At 60.2% G+C, this 21114-nt stretch overlaps 2 protein-coding genes across 2 annotated transcripts; both read right to left on the bottom strand.

Annotated features, from left to right (window-relative positions):
- Positions 1 to 2548: 2548 nt before the first annotated feature.
- CILP2 (cartilage intermediate layer protein 2) lies at positions 2549 to 11717 on the bottom strand. The gene is made up of 8 exons (XM_089905336.1): positions 11281 to 11717; positions 10202 to 10300; positions 9055 to 9327; positions 8367 to 8522; positions 7016 to 7294; positions 6320 to 6428; positions 5969 to 6126; positions 2549 to 5720 (listed from the first exon to the last, which is right to left on the bottom strand). Exons 1-8 carry the CDS (start codon positions 11342 to 11344, stop codon positions 3385 to 3387), a joined length of 3474 nt encoding a protein of 1157 aa, XP_089761462.1. The 5' UTR covers positions 11345 to 11717; the 3' UTR covers positions 2549 to 3384.
- A 261-nt stretch (positions 11718 to 11978) lies between these two features.
- Positions 11979 to 21100, bottom strand: YJEFN3 (YjeF N-terminal domain containing 3). Its single transcript, XM_089905337.1, is given in 9 exon segments — positions 11979 to 12229; positions 13229 to 13292; positions 13295 to 13348; positions 13350 to 13436; positions 13438 to 13851; positions 13931 to 14044; positions 14281 to 14391; positions 16470 to 16578; positions 20546 to 21100. Coding segments are annotated over 9 exon segments (1275 nt in total). The 5' UTR covers positions 20662 to 21100; the 3' UTR covers positions 11979 to 12023.
- Between the last annotated feature and the right edge of the window lie 14 nt (positions 21101 to 21114).

Genomic DNA, 21114 nt, shown 5'->3' with positions numbered 1-21114 from the left:
TGACCCGGGGCAAGTCCCTTCAGCTGTGAAATGGGGGTACGTGTGTGAAAAACCACCCTCCCTAAAAGCATATTTTGAGGCCCAAGGCAATAAATATACATTAAATGCTCTCAAAGTGAGTTAGGGCTTTGGGGACAGGGAGGGCTTGTATCCAGTCACTGCTCAATGTGTGTTCATTTTTATCTTCCTCCTCTTGGATTCTACAGGTTTAAGACTCTCTTGTTTTAAGCACTGTTCCAAGATTTTTCTCCCACTCGCAATACTAGGAATTTTAAGAACCCCTGGTTCTAAAATTATAAGTCTAAAATGCCGTGGGCGGGACCAAGGGCCTCCTTGTGCCCTGAGCTGACGCCAGGGTGGCTGGAGCTGGGGTCTCTAGGGTGGACTTTATGCCCCCCACACCCCAAGCTGACGGGGTGTGGTCTGGCAGCCCCAGTTTTAGGGGGAGAGCAATGGATTTACCAGGAGGCGGATAGCAAACATTCCAGGAGCGGGGGCGTGGAGACTCCTGGCTCCGAGGCTAGAATGGGGTCACAAGACAGCGTCAAAAAGCACAGGGCTGGGCTTCCCTGGTGGCGCAGTGGTTGAGAGTCTGCCTGCCGATGCAGGGGACACGGGTTCGTGCCCCGGTCCTGGAAGATCCCACATGCCGCGGAGCGGCTGCGCCCGTGAGCCATGGCCGCTGAGCCTGCGCGTCCGGAGCCTGTGCTCCGCAACGGGAGAGGCCGCAACAGCGAGAGGCCCGCGTACCGCAAAAAAACCCCAAAAAACGAAGCACAGGGCTGTCAGCTCAGAGCCATGGCTTCCTTCTCTTGGAGCCTCAGTTTTCTCATCTGAATATTGGGGCCAAGTGCTGGCCTCTTGAAGAGCTGTTAGCAGGGATGAGGAGGCACTGGGGCTTCAGCCACCGTCCTGTGCCAAGCATTTTCTTGGGCTCTGCCCTCTGCCTGGGACAGTCTCCCTGGCCCGCTTCCCTCTAGGAGCCCCTGCTCACTCCTGGCCCAGCCGCAGCAGCTGGGGAGGGGGCCCCAGGATGACGCCCACTCACCCCTGCCCCACCCTAGGGAAGGGGGGCCAGCTGCCAGCCCCAAACTCAGCTGCCCCAGGCCTGGCAGTGGCCGCAGCCCCAACACTTTCTCAATGAAAGGTATTTGGCAGTGATGTCTGACACCTCATCACACCCAGCCTGGAAGCCAGCTTCTCCTGCCAGCTGCAGGGGGAACCCCCCCAACTCCTGCTGCCCCCCAGGACCCCGACAGGCAGGCCCAGAGTCTGCGTTGCCTTGGGCGGTGGCCTACCCCTCTGAGCTTCCCTCTCAGCTGAGGGTGTAGACACAGTAAGTCTGGATAAATGCACATGCCCCTGGCTCCCAGGGGCCTCAAAGCATCTCCCCTCTCTCGTCCATCACAGCCTATCCAAGGAGAGGCTGGGGTGCTGGCACCGGGGCCTCCAAACCTTGTCTCCAAGCACAGCCCTGGGGCCCACCCTCAGAGACTGGGGCTGATACCCTCGGGTTTGCCAGATTCTCCCAGACCCTCCAGGCCCCTAAGTCTGGCCCCTGGGCAGGGGAAGATGTTCCCATGAAAGGCATGGGCTGAGCAAAAGTGTGAGGGAGGGCTGGAGAGGCTGGGGGTTGTCCGATGGAGAGTTCTTCAGATGGACAAGAGCCAGCGGGCCATGTAGGCTGAGCACTGACTCCACAGGTGTGTCGGGGTGTGCGTGAACCTCTCTCCCCGCCAAGGCCAGGCCCTCTCCGGGCCCCCATTGTTGGCACAGAGGTGACACCTCTACATGCTAGACAGGCAGATGGTAAGAGGGACTGGAGGGGCAGGGGTGGACAGGTGGGCGAGCGGGTGGGTGGGTGATAGAGGGGAAGTGGGCAGTTGAGTGGGTAAGTGGGTGGGTGTGCAGAAGGCCTGAGCAGGCCCTAGAATAAGGGAATAATACCCCGCACTCCAACTCCCTGCCGCCACCCTTTCTGGGGGCAATCAGCCAGGCACAATGCTCCCCATTCCAGGCCCCCAGAAACGCCACATTGATGCCTTCCAGGGACCGACGTCTACAGGCCAAGGGAGTCTCACGCGTGTCCTTGAGGGGACTGCTGGGCCATCCAGGGAGCCCCCCGCTCCTGCCGGGATTCACTCTGGGGCCCAAGCAGCCCTTTGCCTCTCCTTTTTGGGACCTCAGTTTCTCTGTCTGGAAAGTGGGGGTGTGGTCGGAACAGCGCCTGCCCCATGGGGCGTCAGGACAACTTGCCTGGCCGCGCGCACACAGCGCGCAAGCAAGTGATGGTGCTGCACCTCCAGACTGAGAGTCCCGGTGATGGCTCAGGACCATGGCCTTGGGCAGCCAAATCACCACGTGGTCAAGGCATGGCCAGGCCTCAGCCGGGTGTGACCCAGGGCGGGGCAGCTGTGGTCCCGGTGGAAGAAGTCCAGGGAAGCCTCAGTTCCTGCCTCCTGGGGCAAGCGGCCCTGCCAGGGCCCCTCCCTGCCCACTGTAGCCCCTGGGCATGTGGCCAGATAGGAGCCACTGACCACAGCCAGGCAAGGAGGATAAGGCCAGGGCAGCAGCTGCTACTGTGCTTTGCAGTCAGGGCTGCACAAGCCTGGGCTGCTTATGAGTCAGCTCTGCACACACATGTCGCAGATACACTTCTGTGGGCATCGGTTGGGGCCCACGTGCCTGCCTGAGGAGTGTCCAGGGCCGCACGGGGGCCTGCAAGCCGCTTGCACACCCATGTCCGTATGTGCTTCAGGCCTGTTTCTGCCTGCCAAGGTGCACCTGGATCCAGCAGCCCCAGCCTCCATCCTTCTCTCCCCAAGACTGACACCAGGAGTTGGAAATGAAGCATCTTTAATGGAATCCCTGCTCCGACCCCCTGGGGAATCTCCAAGCACCAAACGTATGAGAATTGTGCTCCTCAGTCCCAGAGCCAAGAAGCCTCTTCCCCAGACCTTCAATGGGCCACGTCCGGACCCCACACTCACACCTGTTATTATTTATTCAATAAATAACCCCAAGAACAAAACTCAGGGTAGAGGACCCAATAAAGCATCCAGCTCAGCACAGAAATCTGAAAGGGAGGATTATCTGAAATCCGGGTCAAAATATGAAATGAAATCAGAGCTGGCATGTGAGCTGGGAATGATCCCCTCTGGGCCTCAGCCGGTCACCAGCCCCGACCATCATCCCAGGATGCTGGCTCCCACAGTCAGGACAAACTCCATTTCACGTCACACAGCAACAATTATCTGCCTGCATTTGCACCATCGGACCTGACTGAATTCTGGGCTGGGGAGGGAAGTGCCCAGAAACCTGAAGAGACTTGCCAAGGACAGAGGAGTCTGGAGCAGGGCAGAGGAGCGAGGCTGGGGCCCAGGGTCACTGCTGGACCCTGCCACGGCGGGTGCGGAGGGGCCCTGAGGCTCGTGCCTGTGCCCGGCCCACCTCACCCATCTCCCTGCGGATGTCACCAAGAGCTGCCGATGGGGACTCCAGCAGCCTCTGGAAGAGGCTCGGCCGGCCTTCTGGTGTCTCCCGGCACTGAAAGGTGACGGCTGTGCCAGCATCGGCCTTCATCTCCCTGGAGAAGCCATCAGAGGAGCCATCGAAGCAGCGGCCAATGGCAATCTCCTTGGCCAGCCTTGGGCTCTGGTCAGTGACTGTATAGACACCATAGTTGTGACCCAGAGGGTCCAGCGGGGCCAGCATGGAGAAGACAGCCAGGTCATCAGCAGGTGCAGCAGGGGGGTGCCGGGTCAAGTAATCCTGCAGGAGTCCGTTGACCGCCACGCGCCGGCAGCTGCCCTGGGGCATGATGGTCACCAGCGTCCTGTCCACCTGACGCTGGTCGAACAGCATCCCGCTGCACTTGAACTCCACGCAGGCCGCGGATGTGCTAGGGCGCTGGGGGTCTCGGACACTCCGGTCATCCCGCAGACCGTAGAGCTGGCCTCGGGTCCGAGGGTGGCTGCCCCCCGAATTGTGGGAGCGGACCATGTATTCCTGGGGACCCTGGATCTTCACCTTGAGGAAGCAGGCTCTGAACTCCTGCGGGTTGGGCCACCAGGCCAGGAGATCTCCAGTCCAGGATGCCGGCACGCCCTCGCGGAAGGGGACCACGTTATACTCGTATTTGTCCACCTCCACGCGAGCAAAGCGGAAGTGGCTGGCGGTCACCGGGGCCTCCTGACACTCCCGCAGGTTGCGCCACGGGTACACGGGGCCGTTGGCCTCGGCGGGGTCGCCGGACCTGGGTTTGGCGAGGTTGATGCGGAAGCCATTGCGTTTGAGGGAGGGGTCATCGTGGTCGGTGCGGCGGTAACCCAGCTTGTCTAGGTAGGGCTGGGCCACGCCCACGGTGGCCGGGCGTGGGCGGGGCCGGGACGGGGCGGGCTCCAGCTCCTCCCCGCCCAGGGTGGCCGTGACCAGGGCGGTGTAGGCGTCTGGCCGGTCAGCATCGCAGAAGGCGGGGAGGCAGGCCCCGTTGGGACCAGTGACGGCGCTGTCGAAGCGGCCCCAGGCGCGGGGGTTGGCCGAGAAGCCGGGGGCAGGCTCCAGGTTGACCAGCGTGACCACCACGCCCTCCACCTGCTCGTTGGGGTTGAACTTGTCGTTGGCGTAGGCGCGCACCTTCACCAAGCAGCGGCGGCGCTCAGGCACGTCCAGGTTGAACAGACGCCGCTCCCGGATCTCCACGTTGCCCACCAGGAAGACCCGCTCCTCCCGGCGGACCCGTGAGGCCGCCGACTTCTCACGCTGGAAGCCGCTCTCCTCTTCCCACAAGCCCGTGTCAGGGTTCAGCGACCACAGCTTCAGGGCCTCCACGTGGCCGGCCATTCGGATCTGGCTGGCGGCCACACGCACGGCCACCGGCCCGGTCTGCAGCTGCTCTGCGGAGCCGGCAGCACGGAGGTCCACCGAGAACATGCCGTAGGTGCGCAGTGGAGCCAACTCCCCGTCACTGTCCACAAATCGCAGGTCACTGGGGGCCGCAGCCGCCGAGGTGACATTTCGGGGGTCAACAAATGTCACCCGGGCCTCCACAGCCCCTGCATAGGGTTCACCATCAGCTCTGCGGAAGGCTTTCGGCGGGATGACCAGCTCACCTAAGGGGGCTTCGTCCTCCAGCTCCCCGAGGGATATCGTGTTGCTCTGGCTGGCATCTAAGATGACAGGGGCTTTCTTGCGCATGGCCTTGACCTCATGGTACACGCCCGCACCTTGAGGGTCAAAAGGCAGGACCCTGACAGTGTCCACGAACTGGCCACTGGGGTCCACGAAAGTAATCACCAGCCGCTGAGTGGAAGGTGCCACCTCAATGGTGAAGTCACCCTGGTAGGATGTGAAGCCAATGGGCTCCCGGCCCAGGAGGATCCGAGCAAAGCGCAAGGGCTCCCTAGACTCAGCGGCCACCACACGTCCCCGGATCAGCCCCCGAGGGGGCAGACATTTCCGGCAGCCACATTCAGCCACTATCTTTACTGGGAGGATGTAGCCAGAGCAGTGGATCTTCCTGCTCTCCAGCCGGTGCACCGAGCAGCAGCGGGAGCCTGCATCCCCACATCGGGGGCTCGAGCCCGCAGGGCTGGGGCAGAGGGTGTCAGGGCAAAGGCCTACGTCCAGGTAGATGGGGCCGCTGCCTGGCTGACCACAGTCGTCTGGAAGCTTGATCAGGTGTTCTCGGGGCTGGGGGTCACAGGCTGGCTGGCCTGGGGCTGTGGAGCAAGAAATCAGCCAGATCAGGGTAAGGGGGGGCACTCCATGGAGGCCAAGGTTGGGGGCCTAGATTGGGATCAGAGGCTCAACCCGGGGGCTCAGTGGGAGCCTGGGATCCGACTGAGCAAGGTCAGAGATCAGTCTGAAGTTGGGGTTCCGTTTGAAGTTGCGTTTTCACTGGGGTTGGGGCTCAGTTTGGTGTCAGGGCTCGCTCAGGGCTGTGGGTAGGGTTGCTGAGGACACTCACCAAGCACGGTGAGTTGGGCAGTGCCCGATCGCACGGCCCCGGCATCATTCCACGCTTTGCAGTGATAGGTGCCTGCCTGGTCTGGGTGAAGCCCATGCAGCTCCAGGTGGGTCCCGTACCTGTGCGTTCGCCTGTCCAGCAGGGTCCCGTTGTGGAACCTGGGTGGCGGGTGAGCAGCACCATGAATGCCCTTGGCACGGGGGAGGGGCTGCATCTGTCCCGCCCCACATGGAGCACAGGGAGGTTGCAGAGCAGCTTCCTCTGGGTCTCTGAGGCACCACATATCATGGGAAGCCCATTCCAACCCCAAATCTGGGCACGAGACCCTTGAGCATGGGGCAAGGCACTCACCAGGAGTATTTCTTGGGCATGGGGGTGCCCAAGGCTTTGCAGCAGAAGGTCACATTCTGGCCAGCCTCTCGAACTCGGGACTCAGGGTGCTTCACCAGATAGGGCTTCTCTGGGGGCAGAGGCAGCAAAGGTCAGGGCTCTGCCCCACCCCAGCTTCTCCCAATGACCCTTCCCAAGAGCAGGGCCCCATCCTTTCCCTTACAGTGATGCCCTGTTTCACTTGGGCCTTTTCTAATGACCCTCCCCCCACTCAGGTTCACCTCACATCTGCTGGAGACTGTGCCCTTAAAGGGTTTTTTTTGTTTTTTTTTTTTGCGGTACGCGGGCCTCTCACTGCTGTGGCCTCTCCCATCACAGAGCACAGGCTCCGGACGCGCAGGCTCAGCGGCCATGGCTCACAGGCCTAGCCGCTCCACGGCATGTGGGATCTTCCTGGACCGAGGCACGAACCCGTGTCCCCTGCATCGGCAGGCGGACTGTCAACCACTGCACCACGCAGGGAAGCCCAATGCTTAATCTTAATGCTTCCCTTTGCAACTCCACCTCTCACCTCACATCTTCTCCAATGACCGTTACATCTTATTTCTTGCTCCATTGGCCTCACTGTACATCACATCATCCCAAGTGCTTGGCGTCACCCAGAATTTCCTCCCCAGTTCCTCAGCCCCCTCATCCCTCTTACCATGAGGCACTTACCCAACTTATTAAGGACAAGAGTGACCACAGCAGAGATGGAGCTGTTGGCCTGGGCCTGGGCCATGCCTGCAGAGAAGCCATCCATTCGGGCACTGACATTGGCTCGGCTGCTGGCACAGACTCCAGGCACCCAGAAGGTTCTGTGGGCATGGCTAGTAGCCATGGTGCCAGGCCAGTCTCGCAAGGAGACCCTGGCTCCTGGCAGCGGACACCCAGATGGGGTGACCACCGAGCCCAGAAGGATGTGGTCAGGGCACCCACAGGTGTTGAGACCACACCCTGGGGGGGGCACAGAAGGCAGAGAAGACTCTTGACCCCTTCCTGGGGAGGGCTTTCCTCTCTATCAGTCACTCAGCAAAGGTACCCAGACACCCTCCCCACCTTGTTCCCCTCAGAGAGTCCTCAGCATGGACCTGCTTGCAGCAGCCCTTGGTGTGAAGGACATGGGGCTCAGTGGTCAGGGCTGGGCCAAGGGGAGGGACCTGGGATCCTGGTGTGAAAGAGATGCCCTGGAGGAGAGGACAGGATAGGTGACTCTTACAGGGCAGAGAGGCTCCTTCTAGCATGAGAGAAAATGTTCAGGCAGGGGCTGGGGGCCCAGTGAGGGGATGGGTCTTGGGCCTAGAACATCTCCCTCCTGTCACAATCCTGCGGTTTCTCCATAAAATGGAAAATTCCACTGGAAACTTCAGGGCAGAGGCACGGAGAAGGCAGAGCCAAGCAGAGTAGGGTGGGGAATCCCACCACCCCATTGGCTACTGTGCTCCCCCACCCTGCTGCGTGCTCTGCTGGGGCAGTCTCCAGACCATGTTTGTGGAGACCAGGCCTGATTGGAATTTCCAGTCGCCTCCTGGCTGGCCTGGTGTCTGGACCAGGGAGGGCCTGGGCATCATGTCTGCCAGGGTGTGAGCGCATGTCCACGTGGGTGTGGGGGACGGGCGTGGCCTGCGAATGCCACGCGCGTGTGCACCACGAGTGTGTGAGCCAGCTTCTGTGTGTATCCACATCCACCAGGACATCCGCACACTCCAACAGGCACACAGAGGAAGTGCCTCCTCAGATCTGCCCATGACTGGACACGACCCCCATGGCGTCCACCCGTCCAGATGTACACATTTACCAATGCTCTTCGGGGGCCCGGAAGGGAAGGAAAAGCCAGTCTCCAAGTGGTCCAAGTTCTGGTCGTCCAGGCTCCGCCCCTACACTCAGGCTCCGCCTCCTCCCTCCAGGCACCGCCCCATCAGGCTCCACCCCAACTAGCCCCTCTAGGTACTTCCCTCAACTGGCCCCGCCCCTACACTCAGGCCCCGCCTCTAACCCAACTATCTCCTCCAGGCCCCGCCCCTCCTACCTGGACATGTAGGCCTCACACACTTCTGCGCCTCCAGGGGACGCCCAGGACACGCATCCGCAGCAGGGCTTGGGCAGCGGCGGCGGCGCAAGCGACGGCCTGGCCCGCAGCTCCCCGAACAAGGACCCCACGGGCCCCACGCACCCCACGTGGCCTCTGGGGAGAGGGCAGGGATGGGGGCGTCAGATGGAACCTGGAACTCTGTTGACAGTGTGGGACTGGAGAGTGCTCTCGTCACGCGCATCCGAGTCAGAGAGAAGTCCTGCCCACTGCCTCAATCGGTGCTCCCCCAGGCGCACCAGTCGAATGTGCAGTTGAGGTACCTTCCCGCCCCCGCCAAGATAAGCCCTGCTGTTCTCCCTGCGTCTCACCCACATCTGGGGCTCAAAACACACTTCCACAGAACGGCCCTAGTTCTAGATGAGCAAAAGAGGGCAGTGAGAGGGAGCTATGTTCCTGGGGGCCCCTTCCGGACCCCGACCTGGGCCCCGGCCATTCTTAGCCCCTCCCTTCCAAAGCTCCTCTCCTATCCGGTCCGGCCGTCTCCTGCGGCCTTGCTCCTAAAAGGCCCCGCGTCTTCCTAGCCACGCCCTGCACCCTCACCCTCCCCCCACCCCACACGACACCATCCTTTCAGGCCTCATCCACCTATGGCCGATCCCCGCCGCTCCCTTAGCCCCGCCCTCACCGAGCGGGCAGCGGAAGCGCACGAGGTAGTTGGAGCAGCGGCGGCCTCGGGGCTGCTCGCGGTTGAGGCACCAGAAACCTCGCGTGGGGTTCAAGTGTACGCGCTCGCCGACGTCTGACGGCAGGGCCCAGTCTGTGGTGCGCGCCTCCAGCGCCAGCGGCCGCGGGCACACGCGCGCCGGCCCGTAATAGAAGCGGATCGCAGCCAAGCTCTCGAAGTCACCGTCGCCTCCCGGGTGGTCGACGTTGAACCAGGACGTCCACTCGCTGGCCTCTGCGGACACCGCACGCGCTGGGACCCGGGCCTTAGCCGGTCGGGCCCCATCAGTTCAGGCAGGAGCCTGGGCTGCGGCCTGCCCACCCCCATCTGCGTGTTTAAGCCAGGTCCCCCTCCCCACAAAAGTGCATGGGCGAGCCCAGCCTGCCCAGATCCAGAGCCCTCGAGGGCAGAAGGAGCTGTAGAAGGATCAGGGGAGGTTGGATTGCGCTTGCCCCGGCCCTAGTTCTGCTGCTCAGTATCTGAGCTGGCCCATGAGTGCACGCTGAGATCTTGCCACTGTCTCACCAGCCCCCACTCTCAGAATTCAGAACCGTTGAGGTGTAAGGAGATATAAAGGCAGCACGAGGAGCCAGGCCTGAGACCAGCTGTTCCACTGCCTAGCAGCCTCGCATCAGTGCCAGCTGGGACCTTGTTTGCTGCCCACTGAACCTATCAGGCAACCCTCCCTTTCACAGAAGCCAGAGGTGGGAAGGGTCTGGCCTCTCACAGGTTAGCTTCTGTTTCCATCAACTCCCCAAGGGGCGCTCACTCCTTTCCTCATTCAAGAGCAAGTCAAATAGAACCTTCCTAGCTGGGAAGCTAGAGACTTGGGTTCCAGAACTCCTGTTTCCCTGACTGAACTGAGCTTGTCTCACCGCCCCGCCCCACCCCACCCTGGTTTCCTCCTGGACAAACAGCCTGGGCTCTCATCTCCTTGCTCCTAAAACTTAGACCTCTTGGGGCACCACTTCCAGGGGCTGCCGTGCCCAGGGACCAGGACAGTCCTGGGCTCTTCACCCAGCTTGTGTCCCCTCCTCACAAGACCCTACCAGCCAGAGCTCACACAGAGTCCACAGCAGAACGAGGACTCAGACCCAAGCTGGCTCACCTTCCCAGTCCTCCAGGGCTGGTGAGGGCTGGCCAGGGTGCAGCAGTGAACCTTCAAGGCCCCACGCAGTCACCATGGGCTCCTCAGGGGTGGTGGTGCCTGTCAAAGGGGTGAGGGGTAGGGGGAAGGACTTCTGTGAACTCCTGGTATGCAAAGTGCTCCCACGATCATCCCCATTTCACAGGGGAGAAGCCGGAATCCAGGGGAGAATTGCAGCACCCCCTCCTCCAGGAAGCCTCCCCATGACCTCCCCACCCCCAGTCTCCCACAGCCCCATCCCTCACTCTGACACAGCCCCTTAGGTTAGGGAAGTCTGTATCCACTCTGCTTCCCAGACCCAGTTCTCCCACTGTGCTCAGTGGCCATGAGTTCAGTTGGCTGTGCCCCTCCCTGCTGTCATATTGATCTGAATTTTCTTTCATCCATTTGCTGACTGGAAGTCCCTCCCTCAGTCTACCTTTCATCCCTGCACTTGGGGCCCAAGCTGCCGGTGGGAAGTCCTTGGAATCTAGCCTGGCTTCTCCAGCCGCGAGTTGTCTGAGATAACTGGTCTGGGCAGTGACTTCAGACAAGTCCCTTCCCTCTTGGAGTCTCAGTCTCCCCATCTGAGAAATGGGCCCAGTTCCCCACTCCACTGAGTGTTCCAGAGATGGGAATTTCTTTTCTGAGTGCTGTGTGTGTGTGGAAGAGGGAAGGAGTTAGGTGAGAGGGGACAGCTCTGGCCCCTTCATAGTGAGACCAAGACTGGATGATTCAGGGTCCAAATGCTGTGGCTGAGATGGGTACCCTGCAGTCCTGAGAATCCAGAGGAGCCTGAAGTTCATAGCCACACTCCTGGTGCCCCTATCGTCCCTTGGAGGAGGGAAGACAGTGGACGAGATCCCCTCCTGCCCCAGGTGGTCCCAGAGCTCCATCTCTTCGTTGCCCCCTCACTCCACCCCCGAGGCTGGCAAAGGGAATGCAGGCCTGGGGAAGCAAGTGGGTCCCTTGGTTCTGTCTCCAGGCTCCGGCTGCTTGCCACGCCCTCTGTCAGACGTCCGGCGCCTAGGGGGCTGGTCTGGGGTCTGGGGGCGCCTCACCTCGGGTCCCCGCCAGGTGCGCGGCGGCGACACAGAGGCAGAGCAGTATCTGCAGTGACGCCATGGCCAGGTCCGAAAGTCGGAGGGAGGGTCCCAGCTCCGCTGTGCACTCGGGTCGGACTCCCGCGGGTCTGGCGGCCGCTGGGGCTGTGGATGGGGGAGGGACGCGACCGCAGGCCACGCCCCGTCCAGGCCACTCCCCGTCCAAGCAACGCTCCCGGGCCTGAGGTGACTTCGGTGCGCAGACAACCTCTTTGGGTCGCCCCCCTCGGTGCGTCTGGCTGTACCTCCGCCCTCGGGCTGGCCTGCGTCCCCTCGTCGCCGGCTGGAAGTCCCCTCCTTAGCCCACCCTCTGTTCTCCACGTCGGGAAGTGCCTCCTGGAATCGAGCCTGAAGCTGTCTGAACCTTCAATGTTTAAGCCGCCCTTTAGGCGGCTAGAAATCCTCCATCGGGTCTAACTTCGATTCTATTGGCTTTAGGCCACCCTGAGCAGCCTGGAAATCCCACCTTGAATCTACCCTCCACTCTTCTGGCTCCAGTTTTCTCCGAGGCCAGCAAGAAGTCCATTTACGTCTGCCCTCCATCCCTCCCGCCTTGGGGCCACCAGGGGACCGGTGGGAAGTTCCTCCCTGAGCTTCCCCACCCCCGCGCCAGACCCCGCGCACAGAGGAGGCCCAGGCGAGGTGGCGGTGGTACGTGTGTTTATTGGCGCGGGCCCAAGCCGCGTGGGCACGGGTGGCTGTCAAAGCGCCGCGATGCAGTCGGTGCCCGTGTACCCCGGCAGGCGCAGAGCGAACTTTCGGCGCACGTCGTCGGGCACGAACCTGCCGGCCACGAAGTGGTGGCGCCCGGAGAAGCGGCCGGCGCATTGCTTGGGCGCCGCCAGCGATACGAGCACGTCGGGTCGTAGCCCGTCCTCGGCGTCGCCGCCGGTCTCTGGGTCCCAGCCTGAGGGAGGAAGGATGGGAGGCGGGGATCAGGAGCTGGGAGGGGTGCTGGCTCTCAGACAAGAGACCTGCCGCCCCATCACCCACTTCCCCTTCCCCATCAGACACAGCCTCTGCTCTGACCCATGAGTTTGGTCAGACCTGCCTCCCATAAAACTGAGCCTCTGGGGGCTTCCCTGGTGGCGCAGTGGTTGAGAGTCCGCCTGCCGAGGCAGGGGACACGGGTTCGTGCCCCGGTCCGGGAAGATCCCACATGCCGCGGAGCGGCTGGGCCCGTGAGCCATGGCCGCTGAGCGTGTGCGTCCGGAACCTGTGCCCCGCAACGGGAAAGGCCACAACAGTGAGAGGCCCGCGTACCGGAAAAAAAACCCCAAAAAACTGAGCCTCTGCCCTCAGGCCAGTTTCTCCCCGCTCCCCGGAGATGTTTCCCTCCTCCTCTGACCAGAGCTTCTGCCTTCAGACGACCTCATTTATACGTGCTGCCCTTTCCCAATCAGACCTCTGCGTCTGCCGTCTCTATACCTCCCGGCCTGTCAACCCTGAGCTCCCCTACTTAAACTAAAGTCTCTTTCCACCCAGACCTCCCAGCCTCCTCCCAGATCCCCACTCTCTACTCAGGGGACAGACTTGCCACCATCCTCAGGCAAGCCTACCCCATCAGACCTGTCTCTTTGCCCCAGGTTCTTGCCTCTGACAAGATGTGCCCCCCGCCCCTCCCAACTTGAGCAGCCAGCCTCCTGCCTCTGACTAGAGACTCTCCCCTCTGACCTGACATCCCTGCCTTCACCTTCAGACTAGATCTTGCCTTTTGACTTGGCAGGACCCTGCCCCCTCCCTCACTGGGTTGTAGCCTCTGCCATCCCTCAAATGAGCCTCCACCCTCAGACTAGGGGCCACTAATAAGCCCTTCTGACCTAACAGGGAGACCCTCTCTGTCCAAGGCTATCTGTTCAGACAAGAGCTTGCAGCCTGTCCCCTCAGACCACCTCCTCCCTTAGACACCACCCCCAGCTCTGTGGCATCCTGCTGGTATGACCCTGGGGTCTTGTAAGCCGGGTGATGTCCCCCTGAGTCTGGCCACCCCCATGGAGGGTCTGGCTTGCCAGCAGCTGTTTGTTCCGTTCTGCCCATTGCCTAATGGCTCCAACAGGCCTGGGGCCGTGGCCAGGATGAGCGGGGCCTTTGCCGAGTGAGCTCACGTCTGCCCCGGGTGACTGGGCCAGGGTGGGCAGCGGGCACACTGTGCTGGGTGTAGGGGGGAGGGGACCCAGGGTCACACGGGCACCAGCCTGGGTACTCCCCATCCGAGGGATGGACATGACCCTCAGCCTCACCCAGAGTGCAGGATCCATCCATGCTGGGGAAACTGAGGCTCAGAGTGGGCAGACAGGCTGGGACCACCAGAAGCCAGGGTACAGGGACCTCCACCCAAGCCCTCCAGATCCTCATGCCCCCCACTCCACCTGACATGCCTGAGGGAATGTCCAGGCTCACGAGGGGGATGGACAGTAGCTTGAGCGTGGCCAGTGCACGCATGCAGGGGCCCCCGGCCTTGCCCGGCTCCACACCGGGGCCCAGCACGGCGTCCACCGCCAGTCTGTAGGCGTTGTTGATGAGCTGGACCTGGGAGGGCAGGCAGGGTCAGGGGGCGATCTTGGGGCACTGTCCCCCACCAACCCCCTCAGTTGCCACCCGAGCTGACCTCCGTGGGCAGATAGGACAGGAAGGGGATGTCCATCTTCTCACACTGGGTAGTCAGGTCCCGGTGCAGCGGGTCCAGTGAGCGTGTGGGGTAGAAGATGGTTGGTTCGTACTCCTGTGGGGAGTGGGAAGGGGTCAGCACTGGGGCCCTCCCAGGCTCCCCACTGGGCCTCTGTCCCCAGATCTGGGTACCAGGCAGCAGACACTGCCTGGCACAAGCACTGGGCATATTCTGTAACCTGACATGCCTCATCCTCCCCCTGGGACACTAATAAGAGGAGGAAGCAATTTTTTTTCAAGGATGGGTTGGGAGTGTGACCCTGAGAGGCCAAGGAAATTCTTGCTACTCACAAACACCCGCAGGTGCCGGGCACAGACCAGCCCCACTGCCCCATTCTGCTCCGGGCCGCACACGACTAGCACCGTCCTCTGCTTCCGGGAGTGGGCAGGCAAAGGGAACACCTGGCAGGGGCACAGCAAAGGCAAAGGCATGGCGTTCGGAACGTCTTACTCCAGTGGGGAAACTGAGGCCTGGAGTAGAGGATGGGATAGGGCTCAGCCCTGGAGGCAAGAGGACAGGACGGGAGGAGAGGGGCTGGGGCCTCTGGGGGCCTCAGTTTCCTTGTTGGAGACCCAGAGTCCTTGCCTCAGGCTCTGCCAAGCCCAAGCAGAAAAACGTGCCTCCTGCCACCACCCGAGCCCAGAGTGCGGTTTGTTTATTCTCGGCCTGAGTTGCAGACATTCTTCCACCTTTTTCCACTGCAGTGGCTGCCCCTCCCACCGCTCATGTTTCCAGGCCTCCGTCCCTCCCGGAGGCCCCAAAGCTGGAGGGAGTAGGGGAGGGGGGTATTTTTCCAACGCGCCATACCCTGTCTCTCTCCGTCTGTCCCTCTGTGTTGGCCTCTGTCTTCACCTCCCTGTCTTTCTCTCTGTATCTCTCAGACTCTCTACGTGTCTCTCCTCATCTGTTTCTCTCATTTCTGTCTTCGCCTCTGTGTCTCTCTTTCTCTCCATCTCTGTATCTCTCAGACTCTCCTCTCTGTCTCTGTGTATCTCCCTCTCTTTAACGCAGAAGAGTCTCAGCCTTACCCTGACTCTCTGCTTGGCCTCAGCTCACTCTCCTTCCCCAGCCTCTATCGAATGGGAGTAACAATGGCTCCGACATGCTTGTGGGGTCTCTACCAGGCCCAGGGTGGCTCCAGGGGGCCCAACTATACTCTAACCTCCAACCACACAGAGGGAAAGTTATTTCCTTTTTGAGTCTCCTCCCCAGGGCCTCAGCAAGGTCCTGACCCAACCTGGTCCTACCTATGACCCCACCACGCCATGCCCAGAGCCCCAGACCCGCAACCAAGTCAGGGAGAGTGATAACATCCAGCTGGCTAGGACCAAGGGGCCTCTGGACAAACACAGAGCTTTCAGCGCAAAAACTGGACGGTTGGTCATCAATGGCCAGGCGTGAGTTTACTACACTGGGTTTGCTTTTGTGGCTTTGATTTTCATTGTTCTCTTTTCCTCTGAGCATCTCACTCAGGATCTGTTTCACTTGGAACTAGCAACATTTAAGTTAAAAGACAATTGAGGCCCCATAAAGATATTAAGTTTTTTTAAAAGTATACAGTGGTGGGCTTCCCTGGTGGTGCAGTGGTCGAGAGTCCGCCTGCCGATGAAGGGGACATGGGTTTGTGCCCCAGTCCAGGAAGATCCCACGTGCCGTGGAGCGGCTGGGCCAGTGAGCCATGGCCGCCGAGCCTGCGCGTCCGAAGCCTGTGCTCCGCAGCGGGAGAGGCCACAACAGTGAGAGGCCCGCGTACCACAAAAAAAAAAAAAAAAAAAAGTACACAGCGGTAATAAGAAGAGGAGGAAGAAGGGGAGGAAGAGGAAAAGGGTTACGTGCTGGAGCCCTGACTCAATCAGGCACTTTCTTAAGGCATTTGTGTTTATTAATTGGTGTCAGTTTATTACCCTTTTTCAGAGGAGGAAACTGAGGCCCAGCGTGGTTTGGCAACATGACACGAAACACTGGACAGTAGTATCGTCATTGCTATTATTCTTGCATCTCTTGCAGGCACCTCGAGGCCTGGGGGTTTGCTCCAGAGCCAAACATAGCTCTACTTCCAACCCCCCAGGGCCCTGTGCAGACCCCTCCCCACCTCTGGGCCTCAGTTCCCCCACCTGTGGCTGGGAGTTGTTTGCGGGTGCTCAGACTTCAGGAACTGACGTCCCCTCTGCTCAAGACCCAGGAGGTGGCAGAGGCAGGCAGTCAAGGGCCCCAGACCCATCTCTGTGGTTGCCTCCACATCTGTGGTGACCCCCGTCTCTGTCCTGACGCTCATTAACACACTGGCCTGGGCCAGTGATGATCTTCTTTGGACCTCAGTTTCCCCATCTGAGTGATGGGCTGGGGTGGCCCCAAGCAAAGAGGGGCTTCTTGAGGGCAGAAATGACCATCCTGGCCGTGGGGGTCATGCAGCTAGGCCTCCACTCTGGTGGGCTGGCCATCTGGTTGGGGTCAAGGTTGAGGATCAGGGGTCAGGTACCTTGGTCACAGCCACGGCACTAGCATGGCCGCACCACTCCACCAGCTGCTGCCGCCCGAAGCGATAATCTTCCAGCAACTCCCGCTCCAGGGCAGCTGCCTCGGCTGTGCTGGGGGTCAGAGTGGGGAGAAATGCTCAGACACAGAGAGACGGAAAGACTTAGAGACAGAGACTCAGCTGGAGCCAGAAATGTGCCACCAATGCTCTGAGCCAGGCCCGGATGCCACCCCCACCCCGTGCCCAGAGCCGAAGACCCTCAGTTTCCTCATCCATCGTGCACACCGTTGAACTGAAGCCTGGAAGGCTGCGGGAGTTTTGAGCACAAGCCTGAGGCGCGGGAGCCCTCTGGTGGTAGAAGAAGTGCATGGCCGTGCATGTTGGTTCTATTGCCCCAAAGCATGGGATATAGAGCCTCACCCAGATGCCCCCAGTCCCCAAGGCAAGAGGAACCCAGAGGGGGGAATAGAGCATGAAGGACTTAGTTGTTGGAGGTGACGCGTGGATTTCAGGCAGTGAAAACCACTGAAAGGATTCTAGGACACTGGAGGTCAACTGGACTGGGGGTGCCTGTGGGGAGGAGGGTGTTAAAGGCAGCAGAGTTTTGTTTTGTTTTGTTTTTTTGGCCACCTTGGGTGTTCGTTGCTGCGCGCGGGCTTTCTCTAGTTGCGGCGAGCAGGGGCTACTCTTCATTGCGGCGTGCAGCCTTCTCATTGTGGTGGCTTCTCTTGTTGCCTAGCGCGGGCTCTAGGCGCGGGGGCTTCAGTAGTTGTGGCGCATGGGCTTAGTTGCTCCGCGGCATGTGGGATCTTCCCGGACCAGGGCAAGAATCCGTGTCCCCTGCATTGGCAGGCGGATTCTTAACCACTGCGCCACCAGGGAAGTCCAAGGCAGCAGAGTTTGATGGCTCACATGGGGAGGTGGATGTGGCGCCTGCAGCTATGAGACTCATTGGTGATCCCTCTTTCAGGGACAGTGATAAAATTCAATAATTGTGGCCAGAGAAATGGAGCCAAAGTGCTTGAGGTGAAGCTCAGCCCCCAGCTCAGTGAGTGACTGAGGTCCGTCTCATCTCTCTGAGCCTTGCAAAAGAGAAGGCAGGACAGGCTAATAATTTTCAACGTCCAGTGCAAAATGCAAATGTGGGGCCCCTTGATCAATAATTATTAAGAGTTTTAAGATGGTGACGGCAGAGCATTAAACCAAGTGTTGGGTCCTTCTAAGAGCAGGGCCCAAGCTGGTCTTGGTCTGGGCTTGGTGGCTACAGAGAGGAAGAGCTGGCTGGCATTGAGGACTGGAAGACGTTCTTCACTCCAGAATCAGGGGCTGGAGCAGCTGGGCAGGGTCTATAGCCTGACACCAGCTTCCCATAGCCAGGACCCCTTCCAGCTGGGGAACTGCACTTGCCCCCAGCTCAGCACACCCTAGAGTGTAATGATAATAATAATAATTGTTATTAGGGTATTATCATTATTATTATTATCGTAAAAGGACCAGGCCCAGAAGAGTTGGAAGAACATATAACAACTCAGATAAATAAAATGGTTTGCCCAGAGTCATGTAGGAAGCAAGTTGGAAAACTGAGCCTTCTACCCTTGGTGTCTGTCTCCAGAGCCACGGATGGGGTGTGAGCAAAGCAGAGGGAGACCTACAGATGGGTAGAGGTTTGTTGGGATGAATCCTGAGGTTCCTTTTTTTGATGCCGTGAGCAGGAGACCACAACCTTCTAGCCAATTGTACAGTGTGACCAGGCCAGGCAGCAGGAGGGGTGGAGGTGGGAAGCAAGCATTGCTATGCGATGGGGAGTCAGGGAGGGCTTCCTGGAGGAGCTGGCCTGGAGTGCTGTGGGAGGTAATCTAGGTGGCAAGAACAGTGAGGGCCGAGGCCCTGTGGTGGAAATGAACTTGGCAGGTTCAAGGGACAGAAGAGAGGCAGAGAGAGCGAGGCTGAGAAACTTGGTCAGAAAGATACTTCAGGGTCCCACACAGATGGGGAAGATGGAGGCTTAGGGCAAGGTGACATGCCTTGTCACCCCAGCGAGCAGAGCCAGATGCAACTCCCAGGTTGTCTGTGGCTGATGCTGCAGGAGGTTGAAGGACTGGGTGGGGAAACAGACCTCATGGTGGGGCCAGATGAAGAGCGCCCCCAGGACAGGCCAGCCCAGCTCCCGAGAAAGAATGTCGAAGGCGCTTTAAGAATGTGGCGGGGCTTCCCTGGTGGTGCAGTGGTTAAGAATCCCCCTGCCAGTGCAGGGGACACAGGTTCGAGCCCTGGTCCGGGAAGATCCCACATGCCGCGGAGCAACTAAGCCCATGTGCCACACTACTGAGCCTGAGCTCTAGAGCCCGCGCGCCACAACTACTGAAATCCGCGTGCCTAGAGCCCGTGCTCCGCAACGAGAAGCCACCGCAATGAGAAGCCCACACACCTCCACGAAGAGTAGCCCCGCTCGCCGCAACTAGAGAAAGCCCTCGAGCAGCAACAAAGACCCAGCACAGGCAGGCAGGCAGGCAGAATATGGCTCATTCCTCTATCTTCACCTTGTGACAGCTCTGTTGCCCCCGCAGGAGGGCTGAGGGAGGATCATGCATTCCTCTTCTTCTTTCTCTGTTCCAAAGCTTTGGCCTCTGGCCTCCACTTGGAACCTTATCTTCCTGCCTAGCCGGTCACTGGAGAGATAACCGGGACTCCACAGGCAGAGGGCAGTCCAGGCTTAGGAGCCTGAGGGTAGGGGCAGCAGCTGCTCTGGGCAGGGAAGGGGATAGGGCAGAACTGTTATGGGACTGGGGGACGGTGCTCAGTTTATGAGGGTGCCTCTTGCTTCTCCCAACCTCAGCCCCCAGATGAGAGGAGCTGTGAGGTCCCGGGATTTGCCCACCAGCCCCAGAAGGGGCAAAATGCTCCAGGAGGGGGCTTTTTAGAGATGAAGCTCTGAGGCTAGGGTGCCTGTGCCACACACTCCCTGCTTTCTCAGCTCCATCTGCTTCTCTCCACCCTCGTGTCTCTGCCCACCAGCCCTTCATCATTGCTCACCTGGCTGCCTACTGCAGTCACATCCCCCCAAACTCAACACAAGCCGAGGGGGCTTTGAAAACTTGAACACCAGATTTCACCACCCCCTGTCCCAAACCTTCTTATGGGTCCCCAGTGTTCAGAGAATATTCAAATTCCTCACCTTACTTACATGCCCCCCATTATGTCTCTCATCCCAGCCTCCTCTCCCCGTGTTCCACTCCCACCCAACACACAGCACCCCATCACTCCTTAGTTGGCATCTGAGGCCCCCCCATCCCCCACACCAGGTGAAGTCACAGCTCCAGCTTCTAAAACACTTTCTTCCCCCTGCCTAGCATGTGCTGGGTCTCTCGCTGAGTCTGGACATCAGCCAGTCGCTGCACAGGATCTGCCTTGAGAAGAGGGGCTGAGTGGACAGTGGGCAGGTGGCCGCACAAAGGACTGTGGGGTCTGGTTTACAGTGAGGTCTACAGCCCTGCTTGGGGTCCCATGTCACAAGCGCTTAGAGGACACAAGAGGATGACTTAGGACAAGGTGGAGGGCACAACCAGAGCTGCCAGCTCCAGACCCCAAATTCATCAGCCCACTGGCAAGTGGCCCCATGTATTTAAAAATCACTTTAGCCCTAGCTCAGCCAGTGGCTTCCCTCCCCAGCCTTCAGTTTTCTTCTCCGAACGAGGGGTTAGTAGCAGGCGCACTATCAAGGAGGGTGTGAGCATTTGAGGAGCTAAAAGAGCTCAGCTCTTCCCGGATGGGAGACAAGGGGCATGGGCTCCAGGGTCCCTGGGGAAGATGGAAAAGGGCGGCGGGCCCTGCTTAGGCTGTGGGTAACGGGGGAGCGACCAGCGGTGCTGATGGGCCGCTGCAGATGCCGTTTCCCTGGTAACGCAGCTTTGGAGGTGTCGGCAGCTGCAGGCTGTCTCTCCAGTGAAATGCGGATGGGCGTGGGATTCTCCCTGCCTCCCCATCCCGGCCATGCCTTTGCCTCTGATCTACAGCCCCTGGTCCCCCAGGCCCTCTTCCAGCCATGCCCCAGCCTCCCGTCCCTCTCCCCCCCGGCTGACCTGAGGAAACACCGCTCCTCGGGTGCCTCCGCTAGGTCCGGGCCAGCCGCGCTGCTCATGGCGGAGGTGATCTGGGCGCGCAGGCAGCCACCACCACCACAGCCTTTTAAGTGCATCCCTGGGCAGAGGGGGCGTCCTCTCTCCTCCCGCCCACCGTGTGTCCGCCAATCAGGAGACGCCGCGAAGGCGCTGTGCACAGCCGTTGGTCGGTAGGTGCAAGTGGACTTAACCCCACTGCTGCCCCAGAGGATGGCGGGAATCCCAGAGTTGCGAATATTGGCAAGAAAACAAAGTCTGGAGGGGCAGCGATGGGCCGGTTACCCCTGCTATGGGATCCTGGCTTAGGAGCGAGGGGACCCGCCTGTGCTGCGCCCCTCTCCACCCCGGTGCTCTCCTTTGCAGGTCACCCACCCACCCCGTACCCAGGTGGAGAAGCCCCCCAGTCCGAAGGGGTTGGCTGCTGACAAGCAGGGTTTCAAAAAAGGTAGGGAAAAGTCCAGGCATATTTGGTAGCCGATGCTAAAGGGTGATCCAGGGGCCACCCCATTGGCAACTTCTGCTTAGTCCCT

Source organism: Delphinapterus leucas, unplaced genomic scaffold (assembly GCF_059928025.1).
Source record: "Delphinapterus leucas isolate spDelLeu-1000000601 "Yukka" unplaced genomic scaffold, BTC_Dleu_Yukka2 spDelLeu_asBTCV2_sq25, whole genome shotgun sequence".
Taxonomy (NCBI): Eukaryota; Metazoa; Chordata; class Mammalia; order Artiodactyla; family Monodontidae; genus Delphinapterus; species Delphinapterus leucas.
The sequence above is the reverse complement of the archived record's forward strand: the minus strand, read 5'-3'. Positions and strand labels throughout refer to the sequence as shown.